We start from the raw sequence: 21535 nt of genomic DNA on the forward strand, positions 1-21535 counted from the left end.
AAACAATTTTAACATCATTAAAACATACATTTAACACCATTCCACGGCCTCTTGTTCAGCACACGACAAAAAGCTACCGAAAGATTGTTAGGAAATATGTTCTCGTATTATTATCAGTGACAGAACATGACGTGGCCAGGAGTACGTTTGGGGTCAAATTTATAAGGAGGGGCTTGTCGTTCAATAATTCACATTTGACACGTGTCATGCTTGTTTACGCAAAACAGGGCCCCGCACCATGGATCACGAAGACCTATACGCAGCTAAGTTGATCTCTGCGAACAGAACCTGGCTGACATGACAACGGTCTTTCCCCGACAACGTTTCACATCAATTTCATTCAGATGAAACCAAAATGAGTTATATCAGTCTAATTTAATGTTAATATTTTGATGACAACACATTTCGGGTCGTATGATATTTATAAGAAAAGTGGACGTCCTTACGTTGCTGGAGTTGCAACCAGCAGTGCATGACCAAAGATCGTATATTGTGAGAGGATGATCGCATAGTGCTGTACAGTACAGTATGCACAATGTCCTACACAAAGTACATTTTTCATCTTTTTTTTGTCAGAGAACATGACCTCGGTGTCCTCAATGGTAGTTACGGCCATGGTTGCGCGTGACGTCACGCCCGGTTGCTTTGGCGCTTCGCCACTTGGCCGTCACTCCAGCAGCACTGAGAGCGGACTCAGTCAAACTCTCTCTAGGTCAGGGGTGTCAAACGTACGAACGGGTTTTATCCGGCCCGCGGGATGAGTTTGCGAAGTATAAAAATGAGCCGAAATTTTTGAATGAAAGAAACTGCTGTTCTAAATGTGTCCACTAGATGCCGCAATAGCAATCTTTTGTATCTTTGTAGATGATGCTACATATGTAAAAAAAAATAAACCACATGATGTTAGTGCACCAGTCGAGGAAAATTAGCAAACTACATAAATAACATCCTGTAATTTTATTTTGATATAATTTTTTTAACTTGATAGATTGAAAATGAACACCAATGAGTTGACTGATGAACATTATCACATAATTTATTCAGAAAGTATAAATAACGACAAATAAAGATGGAATACTATTAACCGCAACATGTAAGTGTAAAAAACAACCCAACATGTACATTGTTGTACATTTTCAGAATGTGCTTGTTCTATTTTTAAACAAAGAAAACAATCTGAAGACGTCTTTATTTTTATTTTATCAGGCCGTGATTTTACTAGTCCGGCCCACATAGGAGTAAATGTTTCTCCATGTGGCCCCTGATCTAAAATGAGTTTGACACCCCTGCTCTAGGTAATGTTGCAATCTTCAATGCCAACAAAGAAACTGACTCCAAAAACGCTCCCAATGTAAGTAAAGTAAGGCTCCACTTTTCCCAAAAATGCGTTAGCTCGATGCTAACATACATTGGCTTTTCTATTGATATGGTCCTGATTAGCATTAGCGATTTTACATGAAAACTACAACTAAGATGCACGTTACAATCAAACAGCTGGTGCGTAGTAAGTACAATACTTGCAGTGTTAACATTTTGTAGGGCGTGACAGTGGGAAAATAAAAATATACACTACTGCCATTTAACGTTTTGGACTCAGAAATGTGATAACAAAACAACATCCAACAAAATTTAGATTTTACCATAAACAACAAACAATATTTATAAACACACAAACAGAAGTACAGAAAACTGGTACTGTTGAGGTTCCCAGGTACCATATGGGTTAAAATGTGAACAGTACCCATCCCTTATTGGGCCTTCCTCAAACCGTCCTCACAGAGTTCGAAGCAAATAATCGTGAGTTGGCTCTTTGCAGCCTACTGGCAGCTTCTGGTACAACGCGTTTGGGATGGAATATGAACCAGTACAGTTTTGAAAGGTAATGTCATTAATGAAGTGGAAACACAAATATGAAAATAGTTTGAGCATCATATATTTAGCACAGAGCACAGAACGCCGTGAAAGCTCCATCTCGCCTTTGAGTTCCTTGTTTGTTTCCGCGGGCACGTTAAAGCAAGACACGCAGGTCGGGGAGGTCAGGGTTCACAGGTGGAGAGTGCGACACGATAAGAGAGGGGGTCGGTGACCCTGCTGGTGCGTCAGCTCCTTTAATCGCTGTTCCGAGGGGGCTGCAACTGCTGAGCAGGTACTGGTCAAGGTTAGGGCGAGTGGTAAGGAGCGCTGATCCCAGGTCAGTTTGCAAAGCAGCGTGTAAGCACACAACAGGCAGTGAATTACAGCATGCGAGGAACACGGTGTTTGTTTATCTGCGAGTGGAAGGACTATGTTGGGGGAAAGGTCCTCACATTGAACCCTCACATGCATCAAGGTCCTTCAGCTGATTAGGAAGTCTGCACTCCAGCGTACACGCTTTTGTTTTCTCCCTGTGAGTCGAACACAGATTACCCTCAACTGCAGACTTTTGCAGACCCCCAGCAGCTGAGCCTTCCTCTCCTCGGACTATCATTTGGTGTTCAGTTTTAAAGGGGAGCTGCTCTTTTGGGGGATGTTGCTTATCTTTCACTCACTTATTTGCACTGGCCTTTAACACAAGTTAAGCTGGATTTATGTATGGACTTTTTATTCATTTTTAACTGTGTTTTATATGTATAATGTTATGTATTTAGTGTGATTTTGATTACTATTCGTAATATTTTACCTTTAGTGATTTTTTAAATTTTTTTTGTGAATTATATTTATATAGCGCGTTTCTTTAGTGACTCAAAGCGCTTTTACATAGTGAAACCCAATATCTAAGTTACATTTAAACCACTGTGGGTGACACTGGGAGCAGGTGGGTAAAGTGTCTTGCCCAAGGACACAACGGCAGTGACTAGGATGGCGGAAGCGGGGATCGAACCTGGGACCCTCAAGTTGCTCTACCAACCGAGCTATACCTTTCTGTTTTAATCTGTACAGCACCTTGGGGAAGTCATTTTAGAAATGTGCTATATAAATAAATCTACCTTGACCATTCCCAGTCCCTATAAAAGACAAAAACACATGTTTTTATTTGTTTTATGCATTCAAACTCGTAAAATACGGCAAGTATGAGGTGGCTAACAATGCAGCTAATAGAAATACACTATTCCGGCCATAAAGACCAAAACAAACCAAAAACAGTACTCCATTTACCGTATTTTTCCGACTGTAAACCGCTACTTTTTTCCCAAGCTTTGAACCCTGTAAACAAACATTTCAAATATTTTAATCTATAACCTATATATCTGCAACTTATAGTCACACACACGTATATACATACACACACACACGTATGTATACACACACACGTATGATTTCACACACATATATATACTCTACACGCGTACGTACATATACGCACATACGTATATATACACATGCATACATACACACATATGTATGTATATACACATACACATATATGTATGTATATATAAATAGACATATGTATATATTAGGCGTGGTATTTTGGTATAGGTACCGGTACCAAAAGGTATTTCGATACTTTTTGATACTTTTCTAAAGGGGACCACAAAAAATGGCATTATTGACTTTATTTTAACAAAAAAATCTTACGGTACATTAAACATATGTTTCTTATTGCAATCTTAGAACAATTTTGTCCTTAAATAACGTATATATCGATGCAGCTAATAAATGGACAAAATAGTTTTTTCTTCTAAAATGTTGGGGGTGCGGCTTATAGTCTGGAAATTATGGCACATTTCCTAACCTGAATATTAACCAAGTATTAACGATATTGTTATTACAAGCGCTAACGCTGACTTGTGATCACAGAGAGGTAGCGAGCTAACGCAACTGTAGTGCTGACGTATAGAGCTGCTGCTGCATCGTCTCTGAGTTGGCGAAAGTTAATTCTAGATTATAAATCATGTTTCTCACCTGGATAGTAAAAGGTTGTGGCCGTAAACTGAGAAGTTGGTCAACTTTGATATCTGAGATGGCGAGAAAGACACGAAAATATGCTAGTTTGCAGCACCATCTTGCGTGAGGATTATGATTAGTTCTTCATTTAAACGTGAAGATATAAACATCCCATCAGTCGGCATTCCAGTGGTAGCAGACATTGTATAGTAAGTGATTATTTCATTATGTTTTTAGTTTGTGTATTTTGTTTAGCACTTAGCAATACCAAAACACAATGACATGAAGTCTGCCATGATTAGTAGTGTAAACAATGTGATATGTCTGTGGAATTAATGCAAAATAGGTAAATGTTACATGTTATATGAATGTTACTACATTACATATATACTTACATCATGTAAATATTACTTGTTATTATGAATGTTACTACATTAAATATATACTTACATCATGTAAATATTACATGTTATTATGAATGTTACTACATTACATATATACTTACATCATGTATATATTACTTGTTATTATGAATGTTACTAAATTACATATATATACTTACATCATGTATATATGACATGTTATTATGAATGTTATTACATTACATATATACTTACATCATGTAAATATTACATGTTATTATGAATGTTACTACATTACATATATACTTACATCATGTATATATTACATGTTATAATGAATGTTACTACATTACATATATACTTACATCATGTAAATATTACATGTTATTATGAATGTTACTACATTACATATACCTGTATACTTACATCATGTACATAGTACATGTTATTATGAGTGTTACTACATTACATATATACTTACATCATGTATATATTATGTTATTATGAATGTTACTACATTACTTAAATCATGTAAATAATACATGTTATTATAAATGTTACTACATTACATATATACTTACATCCGTGTAAATTGTACATGTTATTATGAATGTTTCTGCATTACACACACACATATATATATATATATATATATATATATATATATATATATATATATATATATATATATATATATATATATATATATATATATATATATATATATATATATATATATATATATACCCACATCATGTAAATATTACATGTTATTATGAATGTTACTACATGACATGCATACTTACATCATGTAAATATTACATGTTATTATATTATGTATATGTATATAAAACATTGATGGAGGTTTGTGGATATTTTTAGAGCGCATGTTGAAACATGTTCAGGCTGCACATAGACTTTTGCTAGCATTTATTTACGAGTTAGAATGCATTAAAAAAAAAAGTGTTCTTGTCTTACAAAAAGAACTGTGAGTGATAGGCTAAATAAAAATATTGCAGTTCCCTTTAAGTAATTACAAAGTGTTTTCCCTTTATTTCTATTGGTTTCATGTTTCTGCCAAGTGTAAAGAAGCATGATTTAACCTTGTGAAAGACTCACTGAGGAGAACAAACAGGGAGAGCGCTCACAGGACACAGGAGCGTAAGGATTATGACACATGCTTATTTACAGTATCGTAAGTTACGATGCAAAGCACACAACAACATGCATTTGGCTCACACCGGTGTTTAATATGGCTGCCATCAATGAAACGACGACAATTGGACAGCATAATAGTTCAATGAAAACAAACTGAAACTAAAATAATGGTGAAGCTAAGGGCCATATGACAACAGTAACATGTTTCACTTCTTGTGGCCCTTGAGGCGCAATAGTCCCCTTTCCAAGAGGAGAGGAAAGCCATTGTGCATCAAATGGGAGTTACGTGAAGTAAAGTGGCGACGTGCAAAAATATATAACCTCGGTTGTCTCTTTTTAATTAGGAAAGGCACGGAAGAGGAGCATCATTATGCCTGCATGAATAAAAGTAGGAGGCTTTGCTTTGAGGTATGTGAGGGTCTGTTTTTTTGTCAAGCAACGTCGCCATCTTTAGGTAAGTCTAGGTACTTTCCAAAATGAATGCAAGTTGCAAGTAGGGTGCTTTGTGAACAACTATATGCACACTAATGGATAAAGCTGATCATTTAATTCTTCACCTTTTTGGTGAATAAATATAGAAATAGGACCATTAGTTTGGAAATAAGTGCTGTGTTAATTTAAGATCTGGTGTTTGTTATAATTACATCAATGCTTGATAGTAGGGAAAGAACACATGTTCCGGTTTTGTAGCATGAAAATGTGACCTTTGCACTGATCTTCAATTCAAGGATTGAAGGAAATGTATTGTCATAAAAGCACACACGAGAAATTTAGTACAAGGCGTCCTAGATTTAGCCCACTGGGTACCAGAAATAGTATGTACATAATAATGTAAATATAATATGATATAGATAGAGTAGGTTATGTATAGCATGAATAGATTACAAATAGAATATAATGTAATGTTGTAGTGTAAATAGAATGTAAAAGCAATGACAGCAAACCAAATAAAAGCTTAAGTCAGTAATGTTTGCCCTGCCGAGTTACTTACTTTGTGTATTGTTGTTTTTGTTTTTTGTTTTTTCAAGTAAAAAATAGTAAGATATTTGCATATTTAATGTTTTGCATATATGTATAAAGACACTCATGATGCAATAACACCCCACAACATGAGTGTTTTCATAACAATTAGAACATATAAAATGAGGTTTGAATCTAATCTAAACAATATAAAACAGTAATTAAAAAGTGATAAATAAATGCCACTGATCTTTTTGTTATTTCCAAGTCGGACTGGGAGAAGTTAGGTATTAAAATGAATGACTTCATTGTTCACGCTCTCTCCGTAGAGTCCATGCTCTCTCTGCTCTCTCCAAAACGTGCCTGGCCATGATTAAAAGACGTCTGTTTCCCATGACATTACCTTGACATTATTTAATTGGTATAGGAGATAAAAAAAAAGAAATTAATTAAATAAATCTTACCAGCAGGTAAAGTGGCGTAACGTAGCTCAAGGTGACTGCCTATTATTTCTTCCTTTTCTTTGCCTCAAAAGTGGCAATATGAAAAATATGAGAGATTGCAGCTTTTTTCTTTATCTGCTAAAATATAATGTGCATCACTTTCTGTAAATTGTGAATTTGCATATATTTTACGGATGTAATTTTAATCCAAAAGTAAGCTTTAAATGAGAGTGTACATGGTTGCCTTTTGAGTTACTGTATCTGTATGTCTACAAAGATGAATTATTTAGGATTTTTTATTTACTTGTTTATTACTTTCTATGAGAAAAAAAAGGGGTATAAGTTATTTTGTGAATCAAAGAAGTCAAATATTGTAAGGTGTACATTCATATATATGTATATAAGCACATACATGTATGTATATATGTATGTATTTACATATACATGTATATAAGCACATACATAGACATGTATATATGCACATAAATGGTAAATGGTAAATGGGTCGTACTTGTATAGCGCTTTTCTACCTTTTTAAGGAACTCATAGCGCTTTGACACTATTTTCCACATTCACCCATTCACACACACACATTCACACATGCACGGCGCTAACCAGTCCCATCAGGAGCAAGGGTGAAGTGTCTAGCTCAAGGACACAACGGATGTGACTAGGTTGGTAGAAGGTGGGGATTGAACCAGTAACCCTCAGATTGCTGGCACGGCCACTCTCCCAACTTCGCCACGCCGTCCCCCACACATACATACATATATACACTAGGGCTGCAACAACTAATCGATTAAATCGATTAAAATCGATTATAAAAATAGTTGGCGATTAATTTAGTCATCGATTCGTTGGATCTATGCTATGCGCATGTGCAGAGGTAATTTTTATTTTTATTTTTTTAAATTGTATTTATTTATTTTATTTATTTTTATAAACCTTTATAAACTGCAACATGTATACAAACAGCTGAGAAACAATAATCAAAATACGTATGGTGCCAGTATGCTGTTTTTTTTCCAATAAAATACTGGAAAGGATAGAAATGTAGTTTGTCTATTTTATCCGATTATTAATCGATTAATCGAAGTAATAATCGACTGATTAGTCGATCATCAAATTAATTGTTAGTTGCATCCCTAATATACACATGTGTAAATATGCACATACATACATACATGCATACAGACACAAGTATATATGCTCATACATACAAACATATGTATATATGCACATACATACATAAATACACACATGTATATATGCACATACAAATACATACACACACATGTATATGCACATACATACATATACACACATGTATATGCACATACATACACACATGTATAAATATACAGTACATACATAAACATCTATATATAAACATGTACATACACACATACACACACGAATACATACATACACACACATATACATACATACATACATACGTACAGTATACATACATATATATGTATACACACATACATACATACATACACAAACATACATGCACATACATGCGTACACATACATACATGCACAAACATGTGTACACATACATACATGCACAAGCATGCGCATATACACATATATACACATTCATACATGTGTATATATGCACATACATACACATGCATATTTGCACATACATACATACACACATACACATGTATATATGCACATATATACACATGCATATATGCACATTCATACATACATACATACACATGTATACATGCACATACATACATACATACACATGTATACATGCACATACATACATACACACATGTGTATATGCACATACATACATACATACACACACATAATTGCAAATACATACATACAGTATGTATATATGCACATACATACATACACACACGTATAAATGCACATACTGTACATACATACAAACACACACACACACGTATATATGCACATACATACATACACACACATATATATGCACATACTGTATATACATACATACATGTATATATTCACATATATACATACATACACACATACATATGCACATACATACATATGTATATATGCACATACATAAATACACATGTATATATGCACATACATACATCCTAGTGTTGTTCCGATATCAATATTTTGGTACCGGTACCGGTACCAAAATGTATTTTGGTACTTTTCGGTACTTTTCTAAATAAAGGGGACCACAAAAAAGTTCATTATTGGCTTTATTTTAACAAATAATCTTACGGTACATTAAACATATGTTTCTTATTGCAATTTAGTCCTTAAATAAAATAGTGAACAAACAAGACAACGTGTCTTTTAGTAGTAAATAAACAAACAAAGACTCCTAATTGGTCTGCTGACATACGCAGTAACATATTGTGTCATTTATCATTCTATTATTTTGTCAAAATTATTAAGGTCAAGTGGTAGAAAATGAATTATTAATCTACTTGTTCATTTACTGTTAGAATATGCTTACTGTTAATATATTTTATCTTTTAACATGTTCTATCTACACCTCTGTTAAAATGTAATAATCACTTATTCTTCTGTTGTTTGATACTTTACATTAGTTTTGGATGATACCACAAATTTGGGTATCAATCCGATACCAAGTAGTTACAGGAACATACATTGGTCATATTTAAAGTCCTCATGTGTCCAGGGCCATATTTCCTGAGTTTATAAACATAATATACATTTAAAAAAATTAAATAGATACGATTTTGTGATGCTAAAAAATACTGATGTAATAACAGTAGTATTGACTAGATACGCTACTGTACTTGGTATCATTACAGTGGATGTTAGGTGTAGATCCACCAATGGCGTCAGTTTATATTGGCGCGTCCCGGAAGAGTTGGTGCTGCAGGGAATTATGGGAATTTGTTCTGTAATGTGTATATTGTGTTGCAGTGCAAATATTCTCCCAAAATGTGTTTGTCATTGTTGTTTAGTGTGGTTTCACTATATGGCACATGTTTATGACAGTGTTGGCGTTGTTCATACAGTCACCCTTAGTGTGACATGTATGGCTGTTGACTAAGTATGCACTTCATTCACTTGTGTGTAATGTGTTCAAAGTAAAGATAATTGTCTTGATGGTTAATGATCGTGCATAGTGAAATATTGTCTTGACTTCGCCAATTATAGATCATTTTTGTGTACTGAAGCATGAATAGTTACCACCCGTCCTACAGGGATGATGCTTGATATGCATGTGCACCTCCTCCTGAGGGCGTTTCAGTGTTATAATGTCACCTTTATCTTTAGTTTTTAGACCAAAATGTGTCCATTCTCCCTTTTCTGTCTACACACTGTGTCTGCTTGTAAGTACTCCGTAAGGACTGCTGCTCGTCTGCATGACACGACGTGACGACGGGTGGGTGACCCGTACTTTTTAGAGGAGGTATAGTACCGAATATGATTCATTAGTATCGCGGTACTATATTAATACCGGTATACCATACAACCCTAATACATGCACATGTATATATGCACATACATACACGTACTGTATATATGCACATATATACATACATACACGTATATATGCACATATATACATACATACACTTATAAATGCACATACATACATACACACCCGTATATGTGCACATACATACATACACATGTATATATACACATACATACACACACATGTATATATACACATACATACACACACGTATATATACACATTCATACACACACATGTATATAAACACATACACACACGTATACAAACACATACACACACACGTATATAAACATACATACATACATGTATATAAATATCCATACATACGCATGTATATATACATATACATACACACACGTATATAAACACATACACACACGTATAAACATACATACATACATGTATATAAACATCCATACATACGCATGTATATATACATATACATACACACACGTATATAAACACATACAGTACACATACACACACACATATATTAACACACACATACATACATATATATACATACATACATACATACATACATACATACATACATACATACATACATATATATATACAGAATATATAAATATATATATATATATATATATATATATATATATATATATATATATATATATATATATACATACACATGTATACATACATATATCTACACATACATATATACACGTATACACATACATACTCTATATCCATCCATTTTCAACCACTTCGCTGGAGCCTATCTCAGCTACAATCGGGCGGAAGGCGGGGTACACCCTGGACAAGTCCCCACCTCATCTCAGGGCCAACACAGATAGACAGACAACATTCACACTCACATTCACACACTAGGGCCAATTTAGTGTTGCCAATCAATCTATCCCCAGGTGCTATACTATATATATATAGACTATATACACAAATATATGCTCATATATGTATAGAAACATTTGTACACATATACTGTACATGTATACTCATACTATATACGTTTGTACATACATATATACATACTCATACACAAAATACAGTATTAATACTAAAAAAAAGTCATTGTAATTTCACAGCAAATTACTGGCTATAAATAACATTACTTTCAGACATTTACAGTAATTTGCTGTGAAATATCTTTTGAGCAATTTACTGTAACTGCAGCGCTGTAATTTTACAGTTCATTTGACTGAAGTTAAGACTAAATGCTGTAACTTCACAGTTGTAATTTTAGACTTAATTAGTGCTTTGTCCTAAAGTGTTGTCTATTTACAGTAATCTGTTGTGATATTACAAAGGATTTTGATGTTAATTGCTGTGAAATATAAGTGTATATTTACAGCCGTTTGTTGTAATCTTACAGTTCATTTTGGTTACAGGATATATTTATTTATTGACATATCATATACTGGTTATTTTTTACAGTTTGTCTGATTGATCCCAGGGAGATGAATGGCTTCTAATGGGGATATATTTAAATCAAATAAACCAACATCGTGTTCAAGTTCACATGTTGTGGAAGAGAAAAGAGCAAAATGCCCTCATGAAATAACGCCGTCACCACGTGTGCGTTGTGTGAGGCGTAATAAAAGAGAGGCGGAGGGATATCACTCACCACATCTTGCCTGGTGTCCTTGCCCGACGTGATGAGGATGTAGTTCCAGGCCAAGGGCAGCAGCAGAGCCAGCGGTATCATGTAGAGCTCAAAGTTCCAGACGACCACCACAAAGAGCTGGAAGGAGAGAGGGTGAAGATGTTGGCCTGACAACGCACACGTTCATACGCAGAATCAGAAGCTGTCAAAGTAAGAGCAACATCCTGACCTTGCAGGCTCTTTTGGGCCGGAGGACGATGGAGACCAGGACAAGACCCTCGTCCCTTCATGCCAATCAACCAAAGGGTTGAGGTCATGTATCATTTATAGAGCCCCCCCTCAAAAGACAGCATGTGACCTCACACCTGCCACACCCTGAGACCCTAACCTTGTCACTCCCAGCCCCAATAGTCCCACTAAGACTTGTATGGCTGGACTCTAACCCCGTCTGCCAAAAAATCGCAACCCCAGCCTCCCCTCTCATCACCAGACAAGCACGGCACCGTCAGAAATTAACCTTTGCTGAAACCCCCAAATGTGGCTTTGACAAGTCTTTTTTATTCTCTGTGGGAAAGAGAGATGGCTAATGATGGAGGTCGGCTTAAATTATGGCGGCATTGAAGCATTTCAGCTGATGCTAATGGGCTATTTTGTGGGAATAAATACCATGGTGGTGGACACTCAATCTGGAAAATATGGAAATATGCAGTGATAATATTACCGCACACTTGTTATACAAAGTTAAATCTGAAACAATAGAGTCATTATGAACATGGAGCTCAAAAAGAGTGCGCGTGTGCCTTTAGTTGGGTTAAAAAGTAGGAGAACCCACAGCTAAACCACGCACACGCACACACACACACACACAAACACACACACACACACACACACACACACACACACACACAGAGGCACACACAATCACACACACGCACACACTCACACACACACATTCTTGTGTTTGTTACCTTTTTGAGACCTCTGAAAAATGCCTACCTCTTTAGGACCACCCTTTCTAGATATATAAAGATTTATATTTACAACATTAACAATATATACATACTATGCAAATATAAAAAAGGTAAGCTTTTAGTAAAAATTTTAATTTTTAATTTTTTGTTGTTAAATTTGTTTTTAATCTTCATTATTTACTTCAAGTTATTACAGTCTGTCTCTATATACATATTTGTTTGATTAATTTGGGCCAAAGGGGGCACATTTTCTTTCTTACACACACTTGTTATTACATATGTTGGCCAGAGGGGGAGAACTACAAATGTTTACACACACTTGTTATTTCATATATTGACCAGAGGGGGAGCACTTTTAAAACTGACACGCCGTCAATTTGAAAAATCTCTCCTTTTTGGGACTATCCTAATTTTGATAGATTTCACCACAAAGGGTGCAAATGAAATCTCTATTTTTTGTTTTTTTGTAATGTGCTTAAGGCCGATGACAAACGAGTAATGGCCCACAGATGGCCCCTGTGCCGCACTTTGGGCAACCCAGCTGTGAAAGCTCACTGTTAATGGCCACTATAGTCTGAGTACCGTAGTGTATTTGTTCATCCTATGGTCACATATGGGATGCGGGTTGTCTTACGTCAGCACCAGAAGTCGTAAAATCAGCTGTTCATCTGGCGGGTTTTTTCTGGGATGAATAGGGAAGTCCTTCCTTAGCTGCCGTCTTGTTTTATCATATATTGCTGCCTTTACTTTTGTATGCACATTAAATCAACCAAAAATCCTGACTTTAGAGTAATGTTCACAGACTCTAGTATTTGGCTCTCTATTAGATGCAATGGTTTTCCGTATTGGCACCATGATTCTAGTCCTCATATGGAAGCTACTTTTCCTTGTTGATGTCTCAAGAAGGGTAGAAATACAAGAACACACACACACACACACACACACACACACACACACACACACACACACACACACACACACACACACACACACACACGCACACACACACACACACACACACACACGCACACACACGGTCACTATATAATTTGCTATGCACCCGCCCACACATAAACACACGAACAAATGATTTACATCGCCTTAACACAAAGAAAAGTTTGTAGACAAAGTCCGAAAAATTTCAGTCTATGTAAAATTTCAGCTTTGTTAAAAAATAAAATAAAATAAAAAATTAAAAAATTAATAAAAAGCTAAATATGAAATAAAAATGAGCTTTTACATATAAGGATGGATGGGTTAGCTGGTGATTAATCACCAAAAATATTGCATGAATCATGTATGTACACAGATTAATCACACAATTGATGCTCTTTTATCTCAACTGTGGGTGGTTACCTAAAAAGGTGGCCATGTTTGCTACAAGGTCAGTGATCAGGTTATAAAACTGTTGGCAAAAAAAACTTTTTGAGCAAACAATTGACATTTGTACAATGTTCAATTCTGATAACAACATTGCATTGATGTCCAAATGTGTATTTGTTTTTTTAAGTTGATTTAAATTATGCAGATAAGAAAGAAACCTGTGATTAATTATGATGAATCCAAATTCCAAAGTGATTAGTTTGATTTTAAAAAAGAAAATCATTTGACAGCACTATACAGGCATTTAGTAAGCACTGTATTCCAAAAGGAAGAAAATGTTTCATTAGTGTGTGTGTGCATCTAACACAATAGGTTAGTTTCATTCCAAAAAATATATAATTTCAAATAATTAATATTTGTTTGCTTTAAGGGAGTTTGGGGCGGTGCAATGCATTTTTTTTTTTAATCAGCACAAATTGTTTTAGTATTTTTTGTTTTGTAGGTTAAAGAGTTTTGCATATTGTTAATGTTGCTGATCAATTTAATTTCATTATTATTTATTGTTTATTTTATTTTAATTTTTAGCGTCAAATGACTCAAGTTGGTAAAACATTTTTTAAAGTTTAAATAAGGATTACATTTTTTTTTTCAGGCAAACAGATTAAAACATTTTAGTTATTCTTTGTAGCAAGTTGATCTATGTGTATTTATTTATTTTGTACTTAATGTTATAAATAAATTAAATGATAAATGGGTTATACTTGTATAGCGCTTTTCTACCTTCAAGGTACTCAAAGCGCTTTGACAGTATTTCCACATTCACCCATTTACACACACATTCACACACTGATGGCGGGAGCTGCCATGCAAGGCGCTAACCAGCAGCCATCAGGAGCAAGGGTGAAGTGTCTTGCCCAAGGACACAACGGACGTGACTAGGATGGTAGAAGGTGGGGATTGAACCCCAGTAACCAACAACCCTCCGATTGCTGGCCCGCCACTCTACCAACTTCGCCATGTTAATATGGATATAATGTTATGTAGAGGTGTACTTTATACAATTTTATAGACAAATTATGCTATTTATAGTCGCAGCGGAGAGTAGGGAGGCAAAATATATTTTTTTCTTCCGAGGGTGGTCCTAACATACAAAATAATTAAAAAGCACTGAGAAAAGAATGAAAAAAAAAAAAAAAAGAAACAATGAAAAAAATCACACACACTTACTTACATGTGGAAAGCAAACATTGTAAAATGATGCAACTTCCCACAAATCAACACCTGTGAGGTGTGTGACATGAATAAATCCAGGAAATGTTGCGTGCAAACGAGGTGGCGACACACCACACAAAAATAAACAAAGGACTTCTCTCTTGTTCAGGGGCGCCTAACAAGGGGGAAAGTGAGGACAATTCCAGGGAGCATGTTGGAACTGACTGACAGGGGCCCCTAAAATAGGTCAAATGATGAAAATGTTTTTCTATAGGTCCCTGAATATTTGCGGTTTTAAACCCTTAATGTCCTGTAGCATCAAATATTCAATAAAACATTAATATGAAAAAAATAAAATAAAATCAGCTTTTTTTTACATTTGCTTTAGGCGGTTAACATGTTGTCGCTTTTTCATTCTGCTGACGTGTAGCTGGGGGCCACGTTCTGACTGGCATCAGGAGGACCCAGTAGAGGACGGCAGTGCCCTGTCTATGTGGCCCCCGGCTGGGTAACACGAGCCCCGCAGAGCCTGGACCTTTCCTGCGAGACTGGTCCATCACGGCCACCCCCCATGGCTCACGAGCCCACAATGTAGGCTCCCCGCCTGGGGATTGGGGAGCAGGAAGGAGTCTGCTGTGGATGTCAGTGACCAGAAATACAAAATGTGAAAAAGTGATCTGTCTTATAGTCCATGATGGTTCATTGTGATCACACACATAATTATTTTAAATACATATTTTAATATGCACACTATGTAAACTGACTTTTTTGTCCTTTCAGTTCTTTTTTTGCTATATTTTAGCCATATTTGTTGTTGTGTTACTCCATTATACTGCGCATGATTTTTCATTAGAATACTTTTTGATATTATTAAAAAAAAAAAAATGATGTAAATGTACGATACAGTGCTTAAATCAACTTCCACCCTAAACAAAACACTAACAATTTAATGTCTTTTCATGTTATTATTTTAACCCACTTTTTTGTCCTCTTGGTAATGTTTTGCTGTTATTTAGCCATACTGTTATTTGTGTTCCTTCATTATACTGCAAGTTGGGTTTTTTTCATGTTAAATTATAAAAATGACAATGTACGAAACACTGGTAGTTATTTAACAATTCCCCAAAACCAAACAGGATTTATAGTTTTGTTTTTTGCTCAAATTTCTTAACTCCAGCCCTAAACACAAACACATGTGTTTTTTAATTATTTTATCCCCCCCCCCCCCTTTTTTTTAATGATTATTCAATTGGTAACATTTGCATAACAAGACTTATTTTACAAATAAGAATCTGTGGCATTTTTTTCATTAAAAGGGCCACAATTAAAGATAATCAAATACAATACATGTTAATTATTTTTGTTTAGGATTTAAGTTAATTGAGAAATGCAAAACAAAAAGGTTAAACAAAAGTAAGCCTTTTAAAAATGTTATGCCCTTTTTGGGATTACATATCATACAATGCAATAACCCCACATGGTTAAATATTAGACTTATAATGTGTGTGTCCATTAGGTGTACAATTTAAAACTAGCAGAATATAAAATACATGCTAAAACTACAAATGTCATGTTAAAACTTCAATTTAGGCAAATGTTGCAATTAATAAGTTACTTGTTGGGTATTGATTACAACATTGTTGATCATTTATCTCTTTTTACACATTGTATAAACATTAGTGATTATTTATTCAGCAGGTCGGTAATCCAAGAATAACTATTTGAAATAAGGAGTGCAATAACAGGCAAAAATCAACAATGTAATTGTTTTCGACAATCCTTGCAGTTGCATTGCATGCTTTTTTGACGCTTGGTTCAATATTAAGAAATCCCCTGAACACAAATGGACGTCAACAACACCCGAAAAAGTCTGAATGTTTTATTCAAGGAGCCAGCGCTCATGGAGAGCTGGAGTCTGCGTTATTTGTTGCAAAACACAAGCCGGCTCGAAGCCTCGGCACTGTGGGAGGGTAATATTCAGTACTTTGGCTTATATTAACCACACACCGGGCAAACTTTCCCCCCCCCCATGTTCTGTCTCAGTGGAGTGAAACCGAAGTTTGGATTTCAGAGGTCGCCTTTATCTCTCTTACATCATTTTCCATGCTGGCACTAAGTGTTGCCAGATAGCAAGTAGAAGTCCTGTTAAGTTTGATAGAACTAGAGAGACACACACAGTGTGTGTGTGTGTGTGTGTGTGTGTGTGTGTGTGTGTGTGTGTGTGTGTGTGTGTGTGTGTGTGTGTGTGCGTGTGTGTGTGTGTGTGTGTCCTGCTCAGGACCAGGCCTGTCAGTATCATTCAGTGGTGCTACACTGCCCCCTGCTGGTCCCCTGCAGAACAAACTGCACATCCACAGATTTTAGTCTAAGAAGGAAGCCAGAGTCCCTATTTTTAAAATGTTTTATAAAAAATATAAAAAAGTTGAATTGCCACAAAGCACGGTGGTTACAGGGGTTTGTGCATGTGCCTCACAATACAAAGGTCGTGAGTTCAATCCCAGGCTCGGGATCTTTCTGTGTGGAGTTTGCATGTTCTCCCCGTGACTGCGTGGGTTTCCTCCGGGTACTCCGGCTTCCTCCCACCTCCAAAGACATGCACCTGGGGATAGGTTGATTGGCAACACTAAATTGGCCCTAGTGTGTGAATGTGAGTGTGAATGTTGTCTGTCTATCTGTGTTGGCCCTGTGATGAGGTGGCGACTTGTCCAGGGTGTACCCCGCCTTCCGCCCGAATGCAGCTGAGATAGGCTCCAGAACCCCCCGCGAACCCAAAGGGGACAAGCGGTAGAAAATGGATGGATGGATGCCACAAAGCTCACATACTCTTGTCATTCACAAGTGTCTATCTCTGACTTGATATTCCAAGTTAGTTTCAATCTCAACGATCGGCCCTTGTTGCCAAATGGTTCAGTTGTCCCTTGCTGTGGGCAAAGACGAACTCTCGGCTTGCAAACTTTTACACGTGAGGCGGGTCCTTTGAAGAGGAGTCAAAGGAGCAACTTAAAGAGACCTGGAGTGTGTGTTGCAAGACATGTGCACGCACACACACACACACACACACACACACACACACACACACACACACACACACACCAATAGATGCTTCTGTACCTGTCTTTGCTTTTATTTGATTTTTTGATCTAAATGCAAAGCAGCTGATAGGTGCTCCAGTTTCCACTAGAAGTCGCTCCCTTGTCTGGGTCCTCTTCCTGATAACACTTCCTACTTTGCCTGACATAAAAGCGCCCGGTATCGTTTCCCTGCCTCCCCCAGCTCGCCGCCCCTCGCCCTTTTTTCCCCGGGGGCCTCACAAGGCTGCCTCTATTTGCTCCCAATCCAGGGCCCAATTGCAGATAAAGTTACAGCAAATTTGTTTGGAGGCAAGAGCTGCCCAGGCCGGTGGTCCCGGGGGGCAATAACAGCCTTGTGTTGCAGAGCAGCACGTGAACACCGCTTAGCGCCACAGGGGCCCTGGCTTTCCGGAAGGCGAGGGCGTGGCACCAAATTCTGTGCCCCCATACACAACAACTCCTGAAGGGTCCGGCGTCCCACCTTAAACGAGCACACACTTTTCGTGTTTACATGCACTAAAAAACTGTTACAAGGATTTGGTTCAAACCAGCTTTTTAAAACACATTCATTGTTAATTAACTTTAAAAATGGGACTAACATATCCTGAAAAAAAACCTAAATAATATATATATATTTTTTAAAGCGCCAACAAACTCAATATTAAGTTGCCAGAATGTGACTGAACATAATCACAGTACCTGTCATTATTCACTTAAATACAGTATACAGTAATTATGAATATGTCAAGTTTATCTCTATTTCAGATTAGCTGATATGTACAGAAATTAATTACATTAATGCAGGAGTTGGCAACCCAAAACGTTGAAAGAGCCATATTGGACCAAAAATACAAAAAACAAAATCTGTCTGGAGCCGCAAAAAATGAAAAGTCTTATATAAGTATTATCATGAAGACAACACATGACGTAAGTGTCTATATTAGCTATAATAACCTACTATCAAAATGACTTTAAAAGTCTTATATAAGTGTTATCATGAAGACAACACTTGATGTAAGTGTCTATATTAGCTGTATTAGCCTACTATCAAAATGACTTTAAAAGTCTTATATAAGTGTTTTAATGAAGACAACACAAAGTCTTATATAAGTGTTATCATGAAGACAACACATGACGTAAGTGTCTATATTAGCTAGCCTACTATCAAAATGTGTCACAGGCTGAAGCAAATCCTCGTTGACAGAAATGTTGAAATATAATATTTATTCTACACAATTTTACAACATTAGAAACCATTAGTAAATCAGAGGCTATTCAGATGTTGCAATAACTCCTGGAAATTACTGGCTTATAATGGCCAAAGGCATAGATGTGTGTGTCCAAGTTAAAGTAAACGGCAGGCTGTCTTCTTCTAATGGATTTATTACAACCTTAGGCAAGCTAGGTAATGTTTGCTGTGGTCTGGAACAACATGGCACACAAACAACTATCTGAAATGCAGCCAATATTACATACAGATAATGTGTCATGAGACATGCAAAACTAAATTATATACAAAGAGGATAAAAGTAAAGGATGTTAAAGGAGCTCAAATATGCCACGACGACGTGGACTATGGCGCAGTTTCCTGCGTGGATTGCTTTCCCGAGATGCAAAACAACTTGACTGGACATCGGATGAAGGTAGAAAATTATTTAATCTCTTACTATAAAAAGAACAAACAAATGGTGCGCACAAGGCGGAGATACAAACTTAGCTACGAAAACAAAACTAGCACAAAGGCAGAACTATGGACATAAAAACGAAAACACTTACTGTGATGTGAAAAAGCATGAAAGCTATGGCATAGAATACAAGCATGAATGACAAGTGTAATATCAGAGGTAATGTCGCCAAGACGACCAACAGAAAATGACCGGCTTAAATAATAGTGACATGATTGGCAACAGGTGCGTGAGTCCAAACAAATGACAGGTGAAACTAATAAGTAACCATGGTGACCAAACAAGGGAGCGTAAACAGAAACTAAAAAAGTCCAAAAACCAAACAGGACATAACTAAACAAAACATGATCACAAAGACATGACAAAATATAGCTACAAATGAGGCGTAATGATGCAATATGTTCATACAGCTAGCCTAAACAGCATGTTAGCATTGATTAGCTTGCAGTCATGCACTGACCAGCACTCCAACAAGTCAATAACATCAACAAAGCACACCTTTGTGCATTCACGCACAGCATAAAACGTTTGGTGGACAAAATGAGACAAAGAAGGAGTGGAAGATTTTACATGTAAACAAACTGTTGCGTCACAGTCCACACTATGGTGAGTTCAAGAACCGCCAAAATTAGTAGGACAAAACAATTTCACCAAATACTCTCATAGGTGAAGCATACACACAAACATACTAAACATTTCTAACAATTGGGAAGGTTTGTGTCGTGTTTGTCCTCAAACAAAAAACATACTAAAACAAAAACATTATTTTTCCCCATCTTTTACAATTTTCAATCCTTTTTTAAAAATGCTCCAGGGAGCCACTAGGGCGGCACTAAAGAGCCGCAGGTTGCTGACCCCCGCATTAGTGGATAATAAGAGTCATAATGACACAACACTATTAAACATATAATTATTGGTGCATCTTCTAGGCATGAAGTCTCCCCCTACTATTGACGCATCTGTTTGTAACTTTAATTGAGGGTCCTTGAATGCACCAAAGTTATGTGCAAAGACATGCAAAGGTGAAACATTCTACTATGCTGTGTGTTTTTGTGTATAAGTGTATTGTGTGTGTATATATATATATATATATATATATATATATATATATATATATATATATATATATATATATATATATATATATATATATATATATATATATATATACCGGTATATATATATATATGTCATGGTTTTTCCTGCATTCAAAATTGTGTGGCGGCCGCCTCCAGCTAATTTTTTGCCGCCCCCAACCAGAGTGATTGATATCGCTCAACACAGTGTTGATTGAGCAATTGTTGTCCCTCGGCGGCAGCTACGTACTGTGGAGGCGCTATATCGACAGCAGTGCACCAGAAAGACCAGAATCAACTACCGAATAAGAAACGGATCGAATCGTGTTGTT

The 21535-nt window shown here is 36.3% G+C and overlaps 1 protein-coding gene across 6 annotated transcripts in view; it reads right to left on the minus strand.

Annotated features, from left to right (window-relative positions):
* Window positions 1–21535, minus strand: part of mctp1a (multiple C2 domains, transmembrane 1a) — a 494888-nt gene that overhangs the window by 112435 nt on the left and 360918 nt on the right. For all 6 annotated transcript variants that reach the window (XM_062050987.1, XM_062050984.1, XM_062050988.1 and 3 more), the window contains one exon: window positions 11887–12003. In XM_062050987.1, the coding sequence (XP_061906971.1) occupies window positions 11887–12003 (117 nt within the window). The remainder of the gene's footprint in view (window positions 1–11886; window positions 12004–21535) is intronic.

This window comes from Entelurus aequoreus, linkage group LG06 (assembly GCF_033978785.1).
Source record: "Entelurus aequoreus isolate RoL-2023_Sb linkage group LG06, RoL_Eaeq_v1.1, whole genome shotgun sequence".
NCBI classification, from domain to species: Eukaryota; Metazoa; Chordata; class Actinopteri; order Syngnathiformes; family Syngnathidae; genus Entelurus; species Entelurus aequoreus.